General features: G+C 37.6%; 4 protein-coding genes across 4 annotated transcripts; 3 read left to right on the top strand and 1 right to left on the bottom strand.

Annotated features, from left to right (window-relative positions):
- Positions 1–15,441: 15,441 nt before the first annotated feature.
- On the bottom strand, positions 15,442–17,127 carry LOC106453794 (glutathione S-transferase T3-like). The gene is made up of 4 exons (XM_013895998.1): positions 17,097–17,127; positions 16,954–17,018; positions 16,479–16,533; positions 15,442–16,157 (listed from the first exon to the last, which is right to left on the bottom strand). Exons 1-4 carry the CDS (start codon positions 17,125–17,127, stop codon positions 15,442–15,444), a joined length of 867 nt encoding a protein of 288 aa, XP_013751452.1.
- A 642-nt stretch (positions 17,128–17,769) lies between these two features.
- LOC106451699 (putative pentatricopeptide repeat-containing protein At2g02150) lies at positions 17,770–20,702 on the top strand. Its single transcript, XM_013893665.3, has 2 exons — positions 17,770–20,344; positions 20,424–20,702. Exon 1 carries the CDS (start codon positions 17,931–17,933, stop codon positions 20,178–20,180), a length of 2,250 nt encoding a protein of 749 aa, XP_013749119.1. The 5' UTR covers positions 17,770–17,930; the 3' UTR covers positions 20,181–20,344; positions 20,424–20,702.
- On the top strand, positions 20,270–22,946 carry LOC125590598. The gene is made up of 3 exons (XM_048764214.1): positions 20,270–20,344; positions 21,242–22,162; positions 22,263–22,946. The coding sequence occupies exons 1-3, from the start codon at positions 20,270–20,272 to the stop codon at positions 22,944–22,946; spliced, it is 1,680 nt and encodes a 559-aa protein (XP_048620171.1).
- Positions 22,947–23,017: 71 nt separating this feature from the next.
- Positions 23,018–24,444, top strand: LOC106398101 (leucine-rich repeat extensin-like protein 5). The gene is made up of 4 exons (XM_013838699.2): positions 23,018–23,635; positions 23,732–23,940; positions 24,010–24,094; positions 24,214–24,444. Exons 1-4 carry the CDS (start codon positions 23,018–23,020, stop codon positions 24,409–24,411), a joined length of 1,110 nt encoding a protein of 369 aa, XP_013694153.2. The 3' UTR covers positions 24,412–24,444.
- The last annotated feature ends 1,041 nt before the right edge of the window (positions 24,445–25,485 follow it).

Below are 25,485 nucleotides of genomic sequence, written 5' to 3'. Positions count from 1 at the left end.
CCAAGAATCAATGGGTCTTGAGCCTCCTCACCCATCTCAAGCACCACAAAATCTTTAGGTATCTCATATTTTCCAATCTTCACAGGTAGGTCCTCTAAGATGCCCACAGGGTACTTCACTGAACGATCAGCTAACACCAGAGAGAGTTTACACTTCTTGTACTGAGTGAATCCAAGCTTCTTTGCAACAGACAAAGGCATCACGCTGACACTAGCTCCCAAATCGCAGAGACATTTCTCAAATATCATAGGTCCAAGAGCACAAGGTAGTGTGAAGCATCCTGGATCCTCTAACTTCTCTGGAACATCAAGCCTTTGGATGATGGCACTGTACTCATGGGTAAGAATAGTGGTAAGTATTCCCGCTTGTCACGCGGGTGACCCGGGTTCGATCCCCGGCAACGGCGCCAATTTGATGTTAGGAGTTTTCAAGGCTCCTAAGACAAATGTTGTAGTATAGTGATTGTCGAACCAGTTCTGAGAGATATGAAATCAATGAGAATGCAAGTACTCACTTAATCTAAGTGCAACCAATGATTTAGATGAGTTTTAAGCTATGACTAAAACTAAAAAGCAATAACAGAATGATACTTTCTCGACTAAGGGAAAAGAAAACTCATGGGCATAGGCATCACTATATTCCGCGTGACAGGCGGGAATACCACTAGTGGTAATTACTAGTGGTTGGATTGTTGAAGATAGTGATGCTGCTCCACCTCAACCAACTGATGCTACTGTTTTGGTTGGTTCCTCGAATCGGAAGGATCCACCCACAGAGAATGTGCCTGAAGGTAAGAAGCCACGCATTGCATAACTTTAGAGGTTAAGGAGGACCGAAGCTTAAAGTCGGTTACATCGAGTCTATCGTTTTTTCTTTCTTTTCCTCTGTTTTGATCTTTTAATTCTTAGAGATTTTCCTCACATGAAACCTTCTTCGGTGTTTTAATTTATCTTTGGTTTTAGTTTTCGTTCTGACTTGGAAACAAAGTTCGTCTATTGTTTATAAAATAAAATTTCCTTCAAATATGGTTGTCTGAACTTGAACAGCATCATTGTTTTTGTTTCACTCTTTATCAGAGGCGTGGTATAGTGATTCATTAGATCTTGAGAGGTCATGTTCACTGATATATCTAAACATCAAATAAAAAGCTTTTTTACTGAGAAATCTCATGAAAATCAGCATTGTCCGAAATTTATAAAATCTGGCACATTTAAACTTTCTCCTCCGAAATTTTATGGACATTGACACTTGGCATTCTGGTTTACCTCCTTCTAGCCCCCACCAAAATTATTAGTTAAAAACGACTCCCAGTGTTCATCTATTTGTACGTCATCTGTTTGAAAACCAAACCGGTTTTGTGGGCCAGGTCAAACTATTAGATCAGACGTCACCTGTAATAAACATTGGTAATTACAAGAACCATCTAACATGAATATAATTTCATAACTCGCACCTTCTCAAGCGGTTCATACGTTTCCCTCACAAGAAACACTACAAATATTCACTGCAACCTAACATTTTCTCAGTCAATATGGTTAAGAAAAAGAATTCTGCAAAATAAAAAAAAACTCACTTGAAGCTTCAAATGATCTCATCGCCATAGTATCTCTGGCTGGGATGATCAGCTCACCTGGCCAATCACGTACTACCAGAGAACTCAAAGGTACCTAGCAGGCTAGCAGATTAATATTTTGCAAACAAGGTGAAGATATTTGATTCTAAAATAAACAAGCACTCAATGATTTATGAAAATAACATCACAAAACCGCACAATCTATTGAGACCAAGATATACATTGCATATCCTGAATACAACGAACCAGAAAAGTTAAAAAAAAAATTAATGAGAAAGATTCATCAAATGGTAGTTAACACATCATAGTAACAAATTTGATGACCAAACAACATATATATAAATAATAAATAACTGAAATTTAAATTATACAATATAGAAAATTATTATCATAACATTTAATGTCAAAAAATCAGAAAGGTTGAGAAGAAAGACTCATCAAGTGGTAATTGACACACCATATGATATATGAAAAATATTTCAGACCAAAACATTTCAATATACAATGAAAAAGCTCAATCCAAACAATAAAACAATTATGGAGTATAACAAACTTAATCAAATAAATATACATCAAAAACTAGACTAAATAAAATATTAAAGACGAATAATGTACATTATTAGGTATTCTTTAGAAAAGAAAATCAACAACATAAAATTATTTACTCATAGCAATGAAAAACATAATGGCTAGAAAACCAAAAATAAATAGATATAAATATAATGTGATAGTGAACTTATCACTGATACTAAAATAATCATGTCAAAAACATATAAAAACAAATGAATTGAGAGATACAAAATTGAAAATAATAGAATGACGAATAACGTGTTAATATACTCATTAAACTATATAAAAATAAAAATACTCATTGTGACTGTAAAACTATGGAAGTACACATCTATTGACCTAAAATAAACATATAATTAGCACATTATAGTAAATTTACAATTCAAAATCAGCAACAAAACAATATGAAGACTAACGTTGGAAATTTAGAAACATAAATACTTCTGAAGATATAGTACATTAGTTGCATATGAGAATTCTCCTAAAACAAATTACTAATTTACTATTTAGTAGAAACAACTATATATGCCAATGAACAACGAAAAGAAAGAATACTCACAACTAGAAAACACAATAACATAATCTATGTTTACTAGAAACCCGTATCGACCATCAGATGGAACATCTCCCAACAACATCCATCAAATGTAACTCCCAGCAATATCACATGAAGCAGCTAAAAGAACAAACACACACGATGTAAGAGTTTATCTAGAGATACTGGTGATTCCATGATTACAAACAATTTTGAACTCATTAGAAAATAAAACATATGAATCCGGCGCGTAGCGCCGGAATACCACTAGTATAATATAAACAAAAGAACTGATCTTTTTGATTATTGTTTCAATCGTAAACTCAACTTACAACAAAGGTTAATACACCTATTTATAGCAAGGTGGAAATATTAAAATAACAAAAAGCGGTCATTTCAGTCGGTCAAAGAAAGAACTGAAGAATCATTATTTTATTGCATGTTTATCTTCAACACTCCCCATTGATTCTCCATCTTTCATTACGTAATGCCTCGTTAAAAACCTAGTCATGGAAAAATCCATTGGGACAAAAACCATGACAAGGAAAAAAGAGTACACTGCCGTAACATCTTCCTGAAAATAGTAGATATAGATTTCTTGTCACAGGTCACGCAAATGCCACATTCTGATACCATAGACGTGTTTTCGGAATGTTGTAGTTGGAAGAGGTTTTGTAAACAAATCAGCTGGATTGTCGCATGACCGTACATACTCAATGTCCACCTCTTCATTTTTCTCGAGCTCCCGTATGTAACAGAAAAATCTCGGAGGGATATGCTCTGTTCTGTCGCTTTTGATGTAGCCTTCTCTGAGTTGAGCGACACAAGCTGAATTGTCTTCAAATATTTTCGTCGGCTCTTTCTTGTTAACTATTCCGCTTGATACTTGTATGTGGTGACTCATTGACCAAAGCCACACACACTTTCGACATGCTTCGTGAAGCGCAATAGTTTCTACATGATTCGAAGATGTTGCAACCAGAGTTTGTTTCTGGGACCGACAAGAGATCGCGGTTCCACCAATTATAAAAACATAGCCGGTTTGCGATCGAGCCTTATGAGGATCTGATAAGTATCCTGCATCTGCAAAACCAATCATACCAAACTCGGGTTTTCTAAAATACATTAACCCTAAATCAACTGTACCTTGGAGGTAACGGAATACATGCTTTATTCCGTTCCAGTGCCTGCGAGTAGGAGCATAACTATATCTTGCAAGGAGGTTAGTAGCAAAGGCAATATCAGGCCTGGTACAGTTTGCAAGATACAAAAGCCCACCGATAACACTCATATAAGGTACTTCAGGACCTAATATCTTTTCGCTATCTTCGCAGGGCCTAAAAGGATCTCTCTCAACATAGAGAGTTCTACCAATAAAAGCGTTTCAATAACCTTTTTGTATAATTTGATTGATGCACAAATATTCCTTCTCGGAGATGCTCTATCTGGAGCCCAAGACAAAACTTTGTCTTACCGAGATCTTTCATTTCGAACTCCTCTTTCATATGAGTTCGAGCATCATCAACCTCCTTTTGAGTTGCAATTACGTTCAGATCATCTACATATACAGCAATGATCACAAAGCCAGATGACGATTTCTTTATAAAAACGCATGGACATATCGCATTATTCACATATCATTTACTCAAAAGATATTCACTTAAGCGATTGTACCACATGTGTCCGGATTGCTTTAATCCGTAAAGTGATCGCTGTAACTTGACCGAACAAATCTCCCTGGATTTTTCTTTCAATTCCCCTGGCATTTTCAATCCCTCAGGGAGTTTCATATATATATCATTATCTCCATACAAATATGCAGTCACAACGTCCATGAGATGCATTTCAAGATTTTTAGACGCCGTTAGGCTCATCAAAAATCTAAACGTAATTGCATCCATTACCGGGGAATACGTTTCCTCAAAATCAATTCCCGGTCTCTGAGAAAAACCTTGGGCAACTAATCAGGCTTTATATCGTGTTACTTTTCTCACGAATACCCACTTATACCCAACTGGATTTGTATTCTCAGGCGTTATGACTATAGGTCCCAAGACATTTATTTTATTAGGGGAGAGTAATTCAGTTTGAATGGCCTTCTACAACTCCTCCCAATCATGTCTTCTTAACATTCCAAAATGAACCTTGGATCGGGATCATTTTCATGATTGATCTTTTTGAACACATAAAAGGAGAACATTCTATCAACATCTTTTATCTACTACTTTTCATCAAGGGCGTAGTTGATGGAAATCTCATATTTTTTTTTTGTTCCCTTCTCGTCATCTGGATTCATATCTTTATTTGGTTCTTCTTGAACCTTTTCATCTATGCCTTCTTTCAGACATTTTTCAGTATCAGGTTCTCTTTGGACCTTTCCACTTATGTCTTCTTTCAGACATATTTCAGTATCAGATTCTTCTGGAAGCTTTTCACTTATGTCTTATTTCAGACATCTTTCAATATCAGGTTCTTTCTGAACCTTTCTGCTTTCCTCAACAATTTTTTTTTTCTGGAGATTTTTATCTTTAGAACCCGCTAGTCTCTCCCTCTTTAACTGAACCCTAGGCTCATTCATTTTGTTACCATCAGTTTGTTCTTTAGGAACATCAACTCTTGATGGAACATTTTCAGCGAGTATATCATGTCGTATCTGTGAACACATTTGGTAACTGGTTTGCCAAATTATGCAAATGCACAATTTTCTGAATTTCCAGCTCTCATTAATTCATAGGGGAGTCAAGGTGTAACAACGACTATGTTCACCATGTAATCTCTTTGAGAATTTTTTCTAATTCCTCCCCCTAAGGCTAGAAACTCATCCTCATCAAATGGCAATCGGTAAACTGTGCCGTAAATATATCACCAGTTACTGGTTCAAGATACCTTATATACTTTTCCGGAATTTTATACATTCCCGAGAGCATCTTTAACTCTCCAGGGACTTCTAAATATCAAGATGCAACTCAAGTCGTTTTTGTCCTGCCAGACATATCAATATATTGCATCTATTTTAAATTTTCTCCAGTGACCTTGGAACAAGCCGTTTTTTATATCTCAACGTCATTTTTCATTTCATTCTCTGGAGAAATATATACCTTGAACTTTTGGTCCTAAAATATATTGTTTTTCTAACGAGCTTTATATTGAATTGAGGGCCAATCAATTCACTCTACCCTCATACATAGAGGTAGATTTATAATCCTTATTTATATAGCGCTTTTTCATTTATTGTCGACAATCTATTTTCTATTTGGTTCCATCTTTTTACCCATACTGATATGGTTAATCGAGATCTCTTTATCATCATCAATGATTTACCCAGGTACCTCACTATTATATTAACCATATCAACGGTCTCATCATGAGATTCATCCTCTATTTATATTTTCGCTCCTTTTCGAGGACTCTTTGGAACCAAAGTGGTCTATCACGTCTCTAGCGTGCTATAGACTCATATATCGTCCTTTTAGGATATTATTTTCTTATTGGAGCATTTTCAGCTGGAATATGAGATTTCATTATTTCATCAAAATGTCTGGCAGGCATTTTGTAAATGGATTATTCTACTTTTCATTTTAATCCATTTCACATATCTCATTCCATCAGCTTATCATATGCTTCTAGCAAACTTGCGAGCATATTTCTAATTATCCATATATTTTATCCCTCTGGATTGTATATGTCTTTATTACATGCAGTTGTGCATGTTTACACCCGATCATGGGGATCATCTTACTTGAATTTACTTTATCAAATTCTTTTTCAAGTGCGAACATAATTTCTCAATGTTCCACTCACTAGGATTCTTTAATTCTCCCCCTCGAGATGATGACACTCCATGTCTAAAATCTCGTACTGAATCCCACTCTAGAACCATTTGGGATGAATTATGTTTCAAATCCTTTAGAGTGAGATCTTAATTTGGGGTCTGCTTAAAGAAATCACATATAATGAACTTGTTTGATGATTCATCACCCATGATGGTTTCTTTTATTTTTTTGATATGCTATATGTGAAAAACTTATGGTTTTTCAACATTTCACAATAATGTCGATAACATTATTGGAGATGGCTATATATCAGTAAGCTTCAGGTTTACCATTCATTTATATTTTTGCCATCCTTTTTTTATGCATGTCTTTTCATCATAAGCTCCTCTAGAGCCAATAATAATTTTTATATTACTAGATACTATACTTAATTATTTTGAGAGGAGAAATATTTGTTACCTTTAGTAGTCATGTACGATGACCCAATATCTGCCAGGTATATCTATCTCCATCCTGAATCTCAAAATCTTATTCAGGAAGATAATTCTCATATCACATCGATATTTTATTTTCATTTTCTGGACCAACCAGAAAATCTGAATCATCAAGATGAGTATTCATGCTATGAAAAGATGGTCCGGGCTCATAAGAGATGAGGTTTATTTCACTTCCTTTCTCTTTTTCTTTTTGATTCTCGATACAGATCGGCTAAATATTTGACGTACGACAACTATGTACCCAATTTTCTTTCTGGCCGTATCTATAGCAAACCTTTTCTGTTTGCCTTTTATCACCCGACCACTTTCATTTTTCGTGGAAGTTTCCATTATTCTCATAGGGACGGAATCTTCTTCCTCGTCCTCTTCCACGACCATGATAGCGGTTTCAATCGCATCTACACCCTCGTCCTTTTCTAGTAGGACCGACTTGATGGTTTAGTATCTTGATTTCATTTTTTTTTTCAGTTTTCACGGAGGATTTACATCAACTCCGATCCTTTTTTTCAAGGATTTAATTATCAAAGATCTTCTAGATCTTTTTTCATGATACACCTCATCTTATAAACCATCATCAAAGTGAAGCAAAATATCATGGCTTTTCTTTTTCTCATCCGATATAGTTTTTAACTTATCGATGATTTCTCAAAGCTCTCTCAGGTGCATCTTTGCATCCACTGCCCAAGTCTTATAATTATTTCTCGTAATATCAAGGGCATTTATTTTGAGCTTTGTCAAATTTGATATGATAACCGAATTCACAGAATAATAATATATAAAGACGGAAATTGAAATGCATAATTTAAATGCAGAAACTAAAGCCATAAATTTAAATTGCAGAAATTTAAAGAGCATAAATAAAATTGGAGGCTTAGCCTATCACATGATCCGAGGAGTCTTAGACTACCATATTGATCATTTTTCAAAGTCCGAGGAGACATGGTCTACCATTTTGAATTTTACTTATTTCAAGGTCCGAGGAGACTTAGTCTGCCATTTTTGACCTTTATTTTTTTTATTCACAGAGGCAATTTATTCACAGAGGCAACGCCTACCACGTGTTTCTCTGATCGTGAAGGCATAGCATACCATAACGATCAGTCGGGAAAGGCAACGCCTATCATCCCGAAAATAAACGGAGAAGGCCTAGCTTCTCACTCCGAAACAATAATAAAATTTAAATAAATTAAGTATATTGAAACACATAAATTTAAACATTACCTCGATTGGTTTAAGAATTTTCGTGCTGATAACGTGTTGTGAATAATTAAATAGAAGTGAGAAACAAAGGATATAAATATAATATAAACAAAGGAACTGATCTGTTTGATTATTGTTTCAATCGTAAACTCAACTTACAACAAATTAATACACCTATTTATAGCAAGGTGAAAATATTAAAATAACAAAATACGGTCAATTCAGTCGGTCAAAGAAAGATCTGGAGAATCATTATTTTATTGCATGTTTATCTTCAACAGATCTAGCTTATAAGCAGCGGCAGATCTACAATATTAAGATACGAGGGCACGTGCCCCGACTACTTTATAAATTTACTTAGTCATCTATTTGGACTCTGAACTTTGGTCGAACAATTGGAAAAGATGCCCTTGTTACATTTAGCCCTTGCAGAGTTCGAAGCTCCATCTTTGTATATTTTTCTTTTGGCTGTATAATTAATGTGTGGTCTAACACGTTACTGTACCTTTCTTTAGCTATCCTATTATAGGAGCATTTTTTCTACATTTTGTTTTATTGCTAATAATATTCTTTTTGTATTGTTATCATATCTTTTCTTTATTTGTTTTTCATAGTTTCTATTACATTTTCATGTTTAGATTTCAATTTGTTTTGAAACACATATCAAGGTTTTAATAGTAGACATTCACAATTGTTAGTAAATGATCAATTCTAGTCAATATATAAATAATAAATAATCCATCATTTCAATTTAATTTTTAGAGTTTAGTTTTCTGAGGTATAATGACCAATAATATGTATGACATTGACATAATGTTATATATATATACGATAAAATTTGAAGACCCTCTTTTCTATATATTTTTAAATTAATTGTAACGTGTTGTAACTAATAACATATTTTAAAAATATATAACTTTAAAAATTAAAACTAGTTGAATATAAATAGTGCTATTGTTGTTTTCACAGTTTAAAGTTGTTTATCTTTTATTATTAACAGTTTATAACATTGAATATTTAATATATTTTTTTATTAATCTAATATTAATATTAATTATGTGCCCCCGTGAAATAATTAGTCTGTGTCCGCCACTGCTTATAAGCAAGCATGCATAAGAATCGACATTGCAATACTACATGTAGAAGTTGAGAGGATGAAGAGACAAGGACTAGACCGGCTAATGAACAAACTAGCTTCAATCGTGCGCAAAGCAACAGCTGAAGCAAAGAATAATCGTCAAGCAGCTAAAAGAGAGAAACATTGAACAAATCCGAAAAACATGCATAGTGCCTTCATTGTTGTTGTTCTTAATAACATAAGTAAAAGTTTTAAAAAGAGAAATTACCATGTAAATTTCTTTTGAATTCTCATGTGTTTAATCTGAATTCAGCACATACTGAAAATATGCATGAATTCGATGGCAGGGTATTTGACAAACGTTTAAAAAAAATTAGATATAAAGAGTTTAAACAAAAAATTTATGAAAAGATTGTTTTTTCGGCAAGAACGAAGTAAACAGAAAAACCCTAAGGGCGTGATTAACGGTAAGAACCTTGTATGGGGTTTCTAATTGATATAAAGATAATTTTGTTAATGTAAATGAAGTAAATAAAAAAAAGATTAATTCTTTGTAAAAAAAACTGACCAATGACAAAACTACAGTTGGTGTTTTAAGTATAAGGTGCGTTTCTTAAAGTGTTGTTTTAAGAAACTATCCTGAGACTCTCTCTCCATTTTCAGTACTTTTTGATGTTTTTAAGAGGAAGAAACGCATTTAAGAAACACTACAAGAAAATATGTGTATAGCTACAAATTAGCTACAAAATATTTGTGACTATATTTTTCAAGCCAAAAAAAGCCATAAAACTAGCAACAATTTTTAAAAACCAAAATCTGTAGCTATTCTGTAGATATATGTTGCTAATTAGCTGCAAATTACATTTTGTAGCTATTCGAAGAAAATAAGTCACAATTAGCCACATAAAATATTGTGGAAATCAACATCTACTATCAGCCACGAAAATAATCATAGAAATACATATAGACACGATATGGTTTGTGGCTATTTTGTGGAAAATGTAAACCATACTCATACCCTAAACTCCAAATTTCTAATATTTAATCATAAACATTAAAAGATAATACAATAAATAATATGTAAAACGTTAATCTAACACTAATAACAAATATTAAAACATCAAATATAATAATTGTGCCCCCAAATTCAAAATCCTAAAACATGTCCTAAATTCTAACATACCCTAAACTTAAACTCCTTCTCTACCGGTTATGATGCATATATTTTACTTAGAAGATTAATAATAGTTAATAATTATTAAAATTACCATAAAACTTCAAATGATAGTCTTGGATGAAGAATTCATGGTAGATACAAGTGATTTTAAACTGTTGGACAATCACAATTTTTCAGAACCTCTTGACACACATGTCTTATAAATTATAGATTTTTTTTGGTAAAAATAAATTATACTTTACAATCAAATGCTGATTTTTAATAAAATATCATTGAGTTTTATAAATGTATGAGTTTATAAATTATCTTTTAAATAGATTTTACCACTTTTGGATATTTAAATTATCCAAAATGAAATATTTAAAATCTTTTCTTATATTATGGCTAATTATGCAAAATAAAATAACACTTTTCTACAATTTTTTTAGAAAGCCCCGCCCAAAATTTTAGTTGACACCGCGAATCTTTTAAGGAATTTTTTTAGTATGCCCGAAATATTGCGCCAGATCTTCTCCTTTGTTTACCCTAGTATCCCTAATTTTCCTCACTGCTTCTCCTCTTTCTGATGTCGATTTACATTTATCAGTGACCTTATTTTCTCCTTTGCTCTAAGATTCGATGATTCTCTTTCAGTGTTCTACTTTTATTTACAGATTCAAAGATTTATTCTTCTTTCAGTCATCTTTTTCTTCTAGTGTGAAACCGATCTAGGTCTTCATTTGTCTAGAAATCTCTGACTTTTTTGTTATGGTTCAATTTGTCTATAAATCTTTGAATATAGGCACTAATTCTCTTATGTTTCGGGTAATTGATGTCTTTATACTGAAATCGATTAAGGGTTTAATCAATCTCTGCATTATTGGGTGAATTATTCCTGTGACAGAGAAGCCCTTTATTCTCATGGACGGCGGCGGTGGGAGACGTCTTCGGTAGGACTGAACGGGAGGGGTAACATGACTTCTGTGAGTCTATCTCTCTCTCTCTCTCCATCCGAACACAACTTTTGTTGATGTTATTCTCTTTATCTCTGGTAGGCATAGATGTGTATTTGTGTTCCTATTTGGCTATTTCAGTTGATTACGCTGGATTTGTTTGGTTATTGCTTATTGATACAAGTGACATTGGTTTGTATATTTATGTCTATCATTCTGCTTCTTTGAATGCTGAGTTTGGACATGTTAGGTCTCTTGCCAATGTATGTCTGCAGTTTGTTTTCGGTTGTATTGATGGATGTATGTCGGATTATATATCCCTATTCTTATCATTTTCCTACTGTTATATCTCTTGGTTTGGATTTCTATGAAACTCTATTTGTTTTGGTATTCTGATTCTATTGAGTAGTATTGTGTATGGCTTGTTTCTGAGAAGGCCTCTACTTAACTCTACCATAAGTTTGAGGTTCTGAGTTTTCAAGTTTGCTAATATCTTACTGATTTTTCTTATAGCAGGAGCTGTATGTGAACATCAGTTGGCCTTTGTACCAAAACATGTTTATGCTTTTGAGGTACGGATTTGTGAATTGAGCTTCATTGTATTTTTGTAAGAGTTTGTTTTTGCTCTGGCCTTGAATGACTTAGTGACTGATCATGATTCTGTTTTAGGTTCACTCACACATGGGCTCCAAAAAATTTGGCCTATGGTCACGAGGTATGCTCAGTTCTCTGGTTTTGTTTTAGTTGTTAGAATAATTTCAGTTGGTGCTAATCTTATGTCTTTTCTAATTTGTAGGTGCCTAGAGTTGTGTCATCTCTTAGCGAAGAAGAGCAAGATGCACTTATGAAGAACATTAGGAGGAGAACAACACCACAACCAATAAAATCCTTGCTGATATCAAATTGAAATGTTTTTTTTAGTTAGGATCGATCATAGCTACATATTTGTAGATTTTTGTTTTTGAAACTATGTGTGTACATTTAAATTAATTCTTAATAAAGATTAAATTTAGCATTTTTATATATTACAAATTAATTTAATTATATAATTATATTTTCAAAAAATAATAATTTATAATATAGCAACAATTATATATGATTATTTGTATTTAATATAGCTGTGGTTTTGTTTGTAGCTATTAGTGGTTAATGTAGCTACAAAATACGGTTTCTTACTATTTGTGGATATTAGCCACAAAATATCATTGTGGCTAGGTTGTAGAACTCCCGCCGCAAATAGACACAAACGACCGATATCCACAAGCTTATAGCTGCAAAAGTTGCAAAACAATTGTGGCTATAGACAGTTTTTCTTGTAGTGAAACTGCGTTAAACATGACCTAATATCATACCAAAACATATAAGTTTGTAAATGTCATTTCTCGGTTTTCGGTTTCTATTTATATAGTCGATTTTTTTTTTCTTTTCTCCAAGTCGGCCTAATTTTAAGCCACCTTTCTCTATTAAAGTGACCGAACTCATTTACCTGATTATCTTAAAATATAATCCATCTCTAAGAGCAGCATTAACCAGAGCACCCCTAATGGGGTGCTTAATCACTTTTTTATTATTAAGTAGGATTTAAGCATTTGAAACTTGTATATTTTGATCCTCCAATGCAAGGTTCTTATTATGGGGTGCTTAAGAAAATAAAATATTAAATATTGTTTTTTTAGATAAAATTTATTTATTACATAAAACATATTAAAAGATAACATTTTAAACATAGATTTAAAAAAAAACATTAAAATAAAGATTAGTACAATAAACGAGATTAATTTGAAAAAAACATGTGAGCTCATTGGTTGTCTTCATCACCTCCAAATTTACGCCATACATGTTCAACCAAATCACTTTTCAGTTGTTCATGCATTTGTCGATCTAGTTCGAACACCCATCATATTGGCGATATTTGTAGGGATATCTGTAGAATACGTGAGATCGACATGTGAACTTCCATTGTCTTCTCCTTGTTGGAACTCGGAAACATCAAATTGAGTGTATCCATCTCGTTCGTCTTCTACTATCATATTATGGAGTATGATACATGCCCTCATAATCTTACCAATTTTGACTTTATCCCAAAAAAGTGCTGGATTTTTAACGATGGCAAAGCGAGCTTGCAAGACTCCAAAAACACGCTCGACATCTTTTCGGACAGCTTCTTGATGTTGAGCAAATAAAACCGCTTTCGGTCCTTGTGGTATTGGAATAGATTGGATAAAAATTGCCCATTTCGGATAAATACCATCGGTAAGATAGTAAGCCATACGATACTCTCTTCCATTAACAGAGAAGGTAACTTGCGGAGCTTGACCCTTTATTATGTCATCAAAAACAGGTGAGCGATCAAGAACATTGATATCATTTAAGGTGCCTGGAGGTCCGAAAAACGCATGTCATATCTAGAGATCATATGAAGCAACCGCCTCTAATACGATTGTTGGTTTGCCCGAACCACGAGAATATTGTCCTTTCCAAGCGGTGGGACAATTCTTCCACTCCCAATGCATACAATCGATGCTTCCTATCATCCCGGGAAATCCACGATATTCTCCAATATCAAGTAGACGTCGAAGATCAGCCGGTGTTGGTCTTCGTAGGTATTCATCTCCGAACAAATAAATTATTCCCTCCAAAAAATTCTCCACACATGACCGAGTTGTCGTTTCACCGAGCCGGAGGTATTCGTCGACCGCATCCACCGCAGTACCATATGCCAAGACACGGATAGCTGCTGTACACTTTTGGAGTGCTGAGAGACCAAGCCTTCCAGGACCATCTCTCTTTTGGCGAAAGAAGTCAACTTCGTTTGAGAGTCGATCAACAATGTGCATGAACAATGGCTTGTTCATTCGAAAACGTCGTCGGAAATAATTTTCAGGATACGTTGGCGTTTCACTGAAATAATCATTCCATAAACGTTCATTGCCTTCTTCACGATTTCTTTCGATATAAAGTCGTTTTTTCTTCTGCTACTTCGTACATCTTGATCACCAGCAATGAGAAGTTTTTCGAAGGCTTGATCAAAATGTTGATCAAAGATTTCATCAAATCTATCATCAAAAGCTTCATCTAAAAGGTTTGGAGAAGAAGAAGAAGCCATATGATTAGTGATTTTGGTTTGGTGAGAATGAGATAATGTGATCTTGGTTTGGTTTAGTCTTGGTTTGGTTTGGGTTTGGCGAAAGATGGTTTGGGTTTGGCGAAAGATGGTTTGGTGAGAATGAGAGAGGAGATGGTTTGGTGAGAACTCGTGAAGAAACAATGAGATGCTGAGAATTTTGTTATAACAATGAGATGGTCTTGTGTTTGAATAACATCGAGAAGAGAGGAGATGGTCTTGTGTTTGTATAACAATGAGAAGAGAGGAGATGGTCTTGTGTTTGAAAGAAGCGTGTCTAATTTATACAAGTGAGTTACAAAAGAAATAAACAATGAGAAGTTTGTCCGTGACATATGCATACAAACAAGACACTACACATGCCTTAAACACTAGACATTTCACTTTTGCAGGTCCGTGACTTCACAAGACTACACAAGAAGCCTCCTCAACTCGTTACGTTACTGTCTGTGACTTCACAAGACTACACAAGAAGCCTCCTCCACTCGTTACTGTCCGTGACTACAAGACTTGACATGTCCTCTTTTAATCCGTGATCCTTCCACTCCCTATAGCTCCACGTGAAACCTTCACTCGTTCACCTGCAGTAGGACACATTAAACATTTCATAGAACATTTTACTCATTAAATAGAAACAGAGGCATACATGATTAAAATCACTAAGAGAACATTTTACTCATTAAATAGAAATAGAGGCATATATGATTAAAACCGAAACTTAAGCAACACAAGCAACACAAGCAAGACAAGCAACACAAGCAACACAAGCAAGACAAGCAACACAAGCAACAGAAAATACAAAAAACAGAGACCTATTTTAATTATACCCTAACTCATTAATCAGTTTCTTCTTCAAAGTTTCTTCATAATCCGCGAGTGGTCCTTCTTTAGCAATGAGAGTCTCCAGAAGCTTGATCTTAGGCAGCTCTTTCTTCATAGTCAAATCCTCCTTCTTCAGACTCCACATTGTCTGAAACTCTTCTTAGTCCTTTGCATCACCAATTGGCTTCTTAGAACGAGCTTTTGCTGCCTTAACTCCAGGGGGACGAGTTGTTGCTTCATCACCAGAGTCTACATCAATTGCTTTAGAGCTTGCAGAGTGAGAAACGTCCATACTCTTCCTCTTTTTAGAGCTTCCCTCAGCTTTAGCCGTAGACAACTCATTCCACTTTTGGTCATTGCGCAACTCTTTCCAAGCATGCTCAAGCGTGATTTTTTTGTCATAATTGGTGAAGAAGATTTCGTGGGCCAGTTTGAGAACATCAGTTTCATTTTGCCCACTGGTTCTCTCTCTGGTCGCAGCTTCAAAAGCTCGACAAAACTTGCAAACGAGGTCATTTATCTTCTGCCAACGATTCTTACAGTGAGCTGCCTTTCGCTTTTCACACCCAACAAGCTTAGGACTAGCGTTGTAGTACGCATCAATTCTCTTCCAGAATGCAATAGACCTCTGTTCATTCCCTACTACTGCATCTTTGCTCGTGTTTAACCACGAGCTGATGAGCACAACATCGTCAGTTGGAGACCATGTCCTCCTCTCCTTACGGCTGCCTTGAGTCTCTTCACCAATGTTCGAATCGTGCGTGGCTTGACAAGCAAAGAAGGGAAGCTGTGACTCGGGTACATTACCAAAGACAACATTCTGTTCACTGCTAAGCAGGTCAACAAAGTTTGAAGGCTCAGTAAAAGGATTAAATTCTATTTCCGAGGTTAGAGATTAGAGAAAAAGCAGATAGGAATCTGTTTGAGATGGATGAGAAGGAAGGAGTTTTAAAAGAGTTTTCGAGTTCACATATATCTAACTCCCATTTATTACCGTTTCACAATCATAATCAACCACAAATTTAGACAATTCAAACTAAAGCAAATAATTTATTATCGGCAATTCAAACAAAAGAAAGTCATTTAACTACGGCAAGTTTTTAATTACCTAACTAACAACATCAATGCAAACACACCCAACACATTAACTACCTAACCATAAAGCTTTCAATGGCATTAAAAGTTTTAAACATTTACCTGTTTTGCGTAAGGGAATACACTCCTCTGGTTGCAGACGCTCCTTCCTGTTTTGCTTCACCGATGGATCTCAAGACACAGACATACAAGCAAAAACAAAACAACAATGAGAAACTGAGCTAGAGAGACAAACAAACAGAAACAAATCAAATTCAGGACACTAGATTCAATTCAGACAAAAGCTATTTCAATATAATAGAACTCTTAAACAATTAAGACAAGAACCATTCATGAAACAAGTGATAAACAGAACAAAATCATGAGACCCGATTCAATTGAGAACTCTTAAACAATTAGGACAAGAAACCATTCATGAAACAAGTGATAAACAAAACAAAATCATGAGACCCGATTCAATTGAGAACTCTTAAACAATCAGGACAAGAAACCATTCAGTTCATACTATCTCAACTCAATTACAATATAAACCAAGTCTTTTTATCAAACGTTCAATCAAATCCTGTTGAAGTTTTACCTGAATCACAGACGCTTCATTGTAGTTGTCTCGTTTGACCAACCTTCGTCTCTTGGTCCGTCCATCTGAAGAAACAAAGACAGAGACATATCATTAGACAGAGACAGAAACAAAGACAGAGAAATATCCGTCTGTCTCTTTACCTTTCTTTTTGATTTCGTAGAGGAGATTCATCGCGGATTCGTCGAGGAGAGAGAGAGAGACGAGGCGAGATCATCGTAGATTTCGTCGAGGAGATCGACAGAGACCAGGAGAGATCATCGTCGCGGAGTCGTCGAGGAGGCGTCGGGGAGACCGAGAGACACGAACACGATTAAATCGTCGATTGATCACGGAGCCGTCGGGGAGATCGATAGACACGAGGAGACATCAGCGCTGATTGATCACTCAACCATCATGGTGGAGTCGACGGAGAGATCGGTTTCGTCTAGAGAGAAGATGGCGGAGTCGTCGAGAGAGAAACACACCCGACTTGTGTTTCGTGAGAGAGAGAGAAAGAAACGCGGAGTGCTGAGAGAGTGACACGTGTTGGCTAGCACCGCTGCTTCGTGAGCTTAATTAAGCGTCAATGTTTGGTTAATGACAGCATTTTCTTTTTTTTTTTAACCAAAAATCACCTAAGCACCTCCCTAACAACCCGCGTTAATGCTGCGCTAACATATTAGTATATTACTATTTCTTTTCGTACACTTTAAAAAACAACTGGGTAATCTCACTGATCCACTTACAATAATGACCTAATAATTAAAAACCATACGTTGGGCCGGTATAGCTTGTAGACAAAGGCCCATTAAGAGTCCATATCTTACCAACTTAACAAAAAGAACAGAACGAAACAGCAAAGTTAGTCCTAAGGGAGGACATCAACAAAACCCAGAAAGTCCGTTCATAAACCCTACTTTCCTCTTCCTCCTCCACCTCCCTCCTCTTCAGTCGAATCGAATATCTGAGTAATACAATGTCTCCGAGTTAAAACGATGAGGCTCATTCTATTCACTTTGCACTTCCTCCTCAAAATGCTCTGCTCTCTTCGCAACTTCATCCACGTTAATCGCAGATTCCCTCGCCATGTAAGGCCTTGTTTCCCTCTCTCTTCTCCCTCACAACAGTCCTCTTCTATCTCCTGCCCTTTCGTCTGGTTCACGAGCTTTCTCTGCGTCATTCGATACCCCTTCGTCACCAAAACACATCCCCTAGATTCCAACAGAGACTGGATCCGTAACGTCGTCAAGAACGATCTATGGGAAGATCCCCAAATCAACAACCTTTTCGATCCAGTCCATGTCCCAAGGCTCCTCCTTGATTTGAGAGAAGACCCTAGATTAGCCCTCAAGTTCTTCAAATGGTCAACGAAGTTTAACCACTCCGTTGAATCATACTCTATCGTAGCGCACATTCTCTTTTGTTCTAGAATGTATCACGACGCTAATAGCATCCTTAGAGAGATGGTTACGTTACATAGCTGCGACGTTTTCGACGCTCTTTGGTCTACGAGGAACGTCTGCGTTCCTGGTTTCGGAGTCTTCGATGCTCTCTTCAGCGTTTTGATTGATCTCGACATGGTCGATGAGGCTTTGCAGTGTTTCTCCAAGATGAAGAGGTTTAGGGTCTTCCCAAAGACGCGTTCTTGCAACGGTTTGCTTCAGAGGTTTGCCAAGTTAGGGAAGAGAGATGGGATGAAGAGTTTTTTTAAGGACATGATTGGCGCTGGCTCGAAGCCGAGTGTGTTTACTTACAATATAATGATTGATTGTATGTTTAAAGAAGGAGATGTCGAAGCTGCGAGAGGCTTGTTTGAGGAAATGAAGTTTAGAGGTTTGGTTCCTGATACTGTTACGTATAACTCTATGATTGATGGGTATGGGAAGGTTGGTTTGTTAGATGATGCGGTTTGCGTTTTTGAGGAGATGAAGAGTATGAGCTGTGAGGCTGATGTTATAACGTTTAACTCGCTGATTAATTGTTTCTGTAAAACTGGAGTGTTGCCTAAGGGGTTGGGGTTCTACAGGGAGATGAAGCGGAGTGGGGTTAAACCGAATGTTGTTACTTACAGTACTTTGGTTGATGGGTTTTGTAAGGAGGGTATGATGCTACAAGCCGTTAAGTTTTATGTTGACATGAGAAGGGTTGGTCTTGTGCCTAACGAGTTTACTTACACTTCTCTCATTGATGCCAAGTGTAAAATTGGTAATCTAACGGATGCTTTTAGGCTGGGTGATGAGATGTTGGAGGCGGGTGTGGAGTGGAATGTGGTCACTTACACTGCACTGATCGATGGTCTTTGTGATGCTGAGAGAATGCAGGAAGCTGAAGAGCTTTTTAACAAAATGGTTGCAGCTGGTGTGGTTCCGAATCTTGCAAGCTACAACGCTCTGATTCATGGATTTGTAAAGGTGAAAAACATGGAGAGAGCGTTAGAGCTTCTGAACGAGTTAAAAAGGAGAGGGATTAAGCCAGATTTGCTCCTTTATGGAACTTTCATTTGGGGTTTATGCGGTGTAGAGAAGATTGAGGCTGCTAAGCTAGTGATGAAGGAGATGCAGGAGGATGGTATCAAAGTGAATACGTTGATCTACACAACGTTAATGGACGCTTACTTTAAATCTGGTAACCCCACAGAGGGTTTGCATCTGCTAGAAGAGATGTTAAAACTTGATATTGATGTCACTGTTGTTACCTTTTGCGTTTTGATTGATGGATTGTGCAAGAACAAGTTAGTTTCCAAGGCTATTGATTATTTTGGGAGGATGAGTGAAGAGTTTGGTCTACAAGCTAACGCAGCGGTGTACACAGCGATGATTGATGGTCTCTGTAAAGAGAATCAAGTTGATGCCGCAACGAGTCTTTTCGAGCAAATGGCTCAAGAAGGTCTAGTTCCAGACAGAACAGCATACACGTCGTTAATGGACGGGAACTTGAAGCAAGGGAATGTGTTGGAGGCTTTGGCTTTACGAGACAAGATGGATGAGATTGGTATTAAGCTTGATTTGCTTGCTTACACTTCATTGGTCTGGGGGTTATCTCAGTGCAATCAGTTGCAGAAAGCGAGATCCTTCCTTGAGGAAATGATTGGGGAAGGGATTGTACCTGACGAGGTTTTGTGTGTTAGTGTCTTGAAGAAACACTATGAGCTTGGATGCGTAGAAGAAGCTGTAGAGTTGCAGGGTTATTTGATGAAGCACCAGCTTTTGACCAGTGATAAGAATAACGCACTTCCAGACATGTGAGACTCAGGAAGATGCAATCTTTCTGCTCTTATCAGACCGGTTCAGGTTTTCGGATCCAAGCCTTGTCTCGTCTGGGAAAATGAACGAAAATGTTGAATCTTCAGACTGAGCTTCTCCTGAGAATCTATCAGCTAATCATCCAAGGAGAAGCTGTAAGAGCTGAGGTATGGAAACAAATCTAGCATTGGGGATTTGTGATATTAAACTCTTGAGTTGTGTCTGTGATAAGTCTTTTTGTTGCAGACTTTGAGCTCTGCTCTGAAGTGTTGAGCTATGCAAAAGATGAGAGAAAAAGAGTGAATATGATCATGAAGTTGATTTGCTTACAGATAGGTTAATGTCCTTGAAGGTTCTTCATTGTTTATCGTATTTGTTGCTTTGAGGAACCAATCAAAAGTCCTAATTTTGTTGTGTACATTTCTTTTTTTCTTCTTTTTACCCCAGAATGTAATTTCTTTTAGAAGTTTTTACTCTCTAAGACACTTTGTGTCTTTGGATTTACTCTCAAAGACACATTGCACATGTCACATACTTCTTCGTTAGTTATTGTCTTCTATACCCTTATGATAGAGTAAGTAGAAAAACCAAACCGGTCCAAATCCTATTACTCGGTTTACCAATTTTACCAACTCTATCTCTAATTCAGAATAACACATTTCTTTCTCTCTCTTTCACGATTCTCTCTCTCTCTCTCTCCAACGCCTCTTTGCGGCGATTTTCTGTAATCCCTAGAAAATCGATTCGCCGTCGATTCTATCTCCTTCCTTTCATCTCCTTCCTTTCTCCACAAACTCCGTCACTCCGCCGCTCTCTGACATCCGCTGCATTTATTGATTCCGTAACACCGTCGTTCTCAGAGATACGCCGCCGTCGTCTTCTGTACCTCCACATCAAGTCATGCAAGTTTCTTTTTGGTCTAATATACATCTATTTTGTTCAGATCTAGTAGTATATGTTTATATTACATATTAATCGACCCCTTAGGGGTTTTGTTTATGTTTTTTTCAAACCCAGAAAATCGATTTGTTTTTTTTTTAAATTTATTCCCTCGGTTTATACAGGCAACAACCAACCGGACCACCGTCTCCCACCGTCTCCCACCGAGACTATTCGCCACCGACCGTTTCCCGAGTGGACGCCATAACATTTACTCGAAGCCAGAGCTTCTTGCTTTCATCCGTCATGTTCTTCGCGACACTGAAGAGTTCAAGTATATTAGAAGCTCTTGCTTCGGGAAGCTATTTGACCTCCCAGCGCGTCAGTGTCCGTCTTCGGGTAAATTGATACACGCCATGTTGACCAGACAGCTAGTCTGTGGAGACAAACACACACTTTGGTCTGTTTTCGGAAGCGATCCAATCAAGTTCGGCCTCCAGAAATTTGGCACCATTACCGGTTTGCCTTGTGGAGCTTTCCCTGTTGGATACACCCTTGATAAAGAAGATCAGTCTACAGCAAACAAAGACTCTGATTGGATCAAGTTGATAGGCAAAAAGAGATTCACAACCATTGCTGATTTGCGTCACAAGCTAGAGACCGACAGACACATGCCGGGGCGAAAGAAGCTACAACTTGCTTTGATAATAATAGTCGATGGTGTCCTCATTGCTCATCAACAGACGCCACGCCCTACTCTGAAGTACGTTAGAATGGTCCAAGACGTTGACGCTTTCTGCTCACACCCTTGGGGTAGAGAGTCTTTTATCAAGACTATTGATTGCATGAAACCTCAGAAGTTCGTCCCTTTGAAATGTGAAGACCCAATCGGAGCAATGGTTCAGCTCCTCAAGCAGGAGTCATTGAGGCTTATAGGATTCCCCCTTGCACTACAACTCCTTTCATACCAGGCGGTTCCAAAACTACAGTCAACAGTTCCAATCCCGTATGATTCTCGTACAATTATGGACCTAGACGGCCCCAATCTTCCTTTCTACCCAGCTCCCAGCGCCATCGATATTATAAGGGTTGAAGCCGACCCTGATGTAAGTTAATTACTCAACGATATACAAAATTATATTTTGTATGGCTGTTATCTTTTGAAGATTTTGACTTTTGTGTTTATGTTAAATTGGTTAACTCCAGCTTCAGGTCACATCGTTGATACCAATACATAGCCAACCACAACCTGGATGGGGAGTTTGGCCTGATGTCTCCAACGACGACCGTGTGTCATACATGGAGCAACTTATAGCCGACCATCGCCCCTTCACGAAGGACCTTTGGCATGGTGGAGTCACATCTGAGCCCTTTATCACTACTACTACAAACGATGAAGATCAGCCCAAAGCTAAGAAGACCAAGCCGGAAGCACCTCCCAAAAATGCCAACAAGCCAAAACCACTCACCAAAAAAGTTCTCAAAGCAAGGAAGACATCAAAGAAAAAAGACACGGTCCGTAAGCAGAGACGCATCAGTAGCTACTTTCATGCCGCGGCTCCTTCCAGCACATCAGAAGACAAAATCCTCGAGCTCCTCTCTGGAATTTCAGATCAAGTCACCAAGCTTCAGAAGGAGTCAAAGCTGCTTCGCAAAATGCTTAAGCGCAAGAAGACTACAACTTATTCAAAGCGATCTGCCTTCAACACTCTTCTCGGAGAAGGATTGGTAAAGAAAGGCAACAATGCTGTTGCACACAAAGGATGTCAAACTGAACCAACAAACGTCAACATTCCTGTCTCTTCACACGATGTATGCCACACCCACACGGAGCCAAAAACTGATTCCTCTCACCATACGGTAGTCTTATTTATACGCTACTTCTTGTAGATTCCATTAACTGTGAGGATTATATACTTAATTTTTGCGTTTTCCTCACCTTGTCACAGTTGCAAGCTCCTATGGAGGAAGATCAAAACAACTCGTCGGTCATTAGCCAATACGCGGCACAGCTCTATGGCTCAACTTCTCACAGCAAGTCTACAACTGGTGAACCTGTCCACGCTACCTCCGTCCACGCTTCACCCATCCATACCTCACCCATCCATACCTCACCCATCCATAATCCCCAACCACCTTCATCCCCCATCGGTGGTTCTCCCGTCCATGATTTTTTTAACCCCCGAAATCCCCCCGTACACAGCCCACCCGTCCACAACTCATCACTCAGCACACCCCCCGTCCGCAACTCAACTCTCAACACACCCCCCTATGCTCCAAATCCAACTACTCCCCCATCTCTTCGTCCTTGTTCGGCCATCTACGATTCTAGTGCCCACCCAAACAGCCCCGAAGCCATTACTCCTGACCCCCCCGTCCTTAGCCAACCCCAATACGACACATCATGCAATCAATCTTCGCAGAGACGGATCTTCCCTTTGTCACCCCTCCAGTTAACTCCCGAGCTTGGCAGTCTCCCAGGTTTCGTAGGCCATGCGACAGGAATCAACGCATTCTCAGCCGCCGCTACATCCAAACCTTCCTATGTTTCCAACACCCAACCTTTCTCTGCTGTACAGGTATGCAGTTTCAGTGATTTTTATGGATATGCTTCAACGGTCTACTTAGAATGTATTTTGGTTCTCATGCAAGTAATTCCTCTTGTTTCTGTTTAGGCTCAACCAACTGACGACAGCGACATTGTGTCTTTGAGCGACGGCTCTCCAGTTCCAGAAACGCCCAAGCACATTCCATCAATGGAAGAAGACCACCTTGCAAAACAACTCTTGGGCTGCAAGACGGTCCCTGCGCCAGACCTGTTAAGCCCACTACCTCAAATTGAGTGGGATCTTTTCGAAAAGATCATTCCGAAGTTTAGTGCTGCGTAAGTGCATTTGAAAATGTGATTACTCTTTTGCTTGCTAAAGCTTACCTAACCACCTTTCCTTGTCAGGTTCCATATAACTCCCTCCAAACTCGACTTCTCCAACAACTTCCTACTCCAACTAGCACGGCCTATGAACTGGACAACAACTTACGTACAGTTCCATCACATCTCTTTTCACATTTATGAAATGCAGCTTACCTTTACAGTTGTGACTTGAACTTATTATCATGTCATTTGCTTAACAAGAGTTTGTTCCATTTTTCTTTGCAGCACATGGAAATCCTCATGCACTTGCTAAATGCAAAGTATAGTCGCCTCTTCGAAGAGCAAAAGCTTGCATTCATTACCCCTCACCTTACTTCTAGAATCCAGGCAATATCCAAGGATTTCAACAAGTCAAAAAAGAGAGATTCCTTCAAATGGGACGAGCAGCTGACGGGTCTTGTTCTCCAGCCCGGGAAGAAATGAATGGAAGATGTGTTGACTGTCTACACACCCATGATATGGGGCGATAAACACTGTGTTGGTCTTGCGATTAACCTCGACGTGGGCGTTGTTGAAGTCTTAGACCCTCTCCCCACTTTGTACAAGGACAAGACTGTTGGTCGTTTCATGGCTCCGGTCCTCAAGGTGTTACCTTACCTTGTTAAGAAGGTTGCAAACTACCAGCTCACTCAGTTCCGCGGCCTAGCACCTTTTACATGGCATCGTATCAAAGACCTCTACATCAACGAAAGGGGAGGCGACTGTGGACCTGTTACTGCCAAATTCTTGGAAATGCACGCACACGGGGATTCAGCAAACATGTTAAGCATCACAGACCGCGATGTTGATGATTTACGTAAACAGTACGTGCTTGACATCTACAAGACCATTGTACTGCCTGCTTACTACCCTCGAGCTTAGGCTTTTCACTTTCCACAAACTTGTAATTTTCGGTTATGCAAACTTTAGGCTTTCTTTTCAGAACAACATCGTCTTTTTGTGATTGTGGGGTGAATCTAACTCACAAACAATGTTATATGGAAACCTAACTCTAAGTACTTGCTTTAGGCTTTCTTTTCATATGTGCAATGTCGTCTTGGGAAAAACTGTTGTGGATGATACCAACAAACAGTCTCTGCTCTTTTAGAACGTTAAAAACTGTTGTGGACGGTGTAGGAGTACAATCATCTTGTGGACATAGTTATGCCCGACAATAATTTTACACCGGTCCATCCTGGTTTAACTGAATTACATCAGTTTCAAGCCAACCAATTCCGGTCCACCACGGTTAAATTGAATTTAATCTTTTGACAAATCACACTAAACATCCAATTATTCTCAAAACCACAGTATTTAATTATTCTCAACCCACCATCCTAAGGTTGACATGGAAACATTAAACAAGAGTATTCATAAAAGGTACCCTTCATAAAACACTAATCAACTTTTTATTCTCAGTAAACGTTCTTCTCAACAAAAAAACACCATCATCCACGTTCAAGCCATCCATGTTTTGACAACAGCATCCACGTTACTGCTGTCCACGTCAATTTATAT

Source organism: Brassica napus, chromosome C7 (assembly GCF_020379485.1).
Source record: "Brassica napus cultivar Da-Ae chromosome C7, Da-Ae, whole genome shotgun sequence".
Lineage (NCBI taxonomy): Eukaryota > Viridiplantae > Streptophyta > Magnoliopsida > Brassicales > Brassicaceae > Brassica > Brassica napus.
The sequence above is the reverse complement of the archived record's forward strand: the minus strand, read 5'-3'. Positions and strand labels throughout refer to the sequence as shown.

Coding starts and splice junctions, on each gene's coding strand:
- LOC106451699 (XM_013893665.3), top strand. CDS start 17,931: ATGAGGCTCATTCTATTCACTTTGCACTTCCTCCTCAAAATGCTCTGC.
- LOC125590598 (XM_048764214.1), top strand. CDS start 20,270: ATGTTGAATCTTCAGACTGAGCTTCTCCTGAGAATCTATCAGCTAATC. Junction 20,345..21,241: donor GAGAAGCTGTAAGAGCTGAG/GTATGGAAACAA, acceptor CGGTTTATACAG/GCAACAACCAACCGGACCAC. Junction 22,163..22,262: donor GGGTTGAAGCCGACCCTGAT/GTAAGTTAATTA, acceptor GGTTAACTCCAG/CTTCAGGTCACATCGTTGAT.
- LOC106453794 (XM_013895998.1), bottom strand. CDS start 17,127: ATGAATCTCCTCTACGAAATCAAAAAGAAAG. Junction 17,019..17,096: donor CTACGAAATCAAAAAGAAAG/GTAAAGAGACAG, acceptor TTGTTTCTTCAG/ATGGACGGACCAAGAGACGA. Junction 16,158..16,478: donor TATTCCCTTACGCAAAACAG/GTAAATGTTTAA, acceptor CCTCGGAAATAG/AATTTAATCCTTTTACTGAG.
- LOC106398101 (XM_013838699.2), top strand. CDS start 23,018: ATGGAGGAAGATCAAAACAACTCGTCGGTCATTAGCCAATACGCGGCA. Junction 23,941..24,009: donor ATTCCGAAGTTTAGTGCTGC/GTAAGTGCATTT, acceptor TTTCCTTGTCAG/GTTCCATATAACTCCCTCCA. Junction 24,095..24,213: donor TGAACTGGACAACAACTTAC/GTACAGTTCCAT, acceptor TTTTCTTTGCAG/CACATGGAAATCCTCATGCA.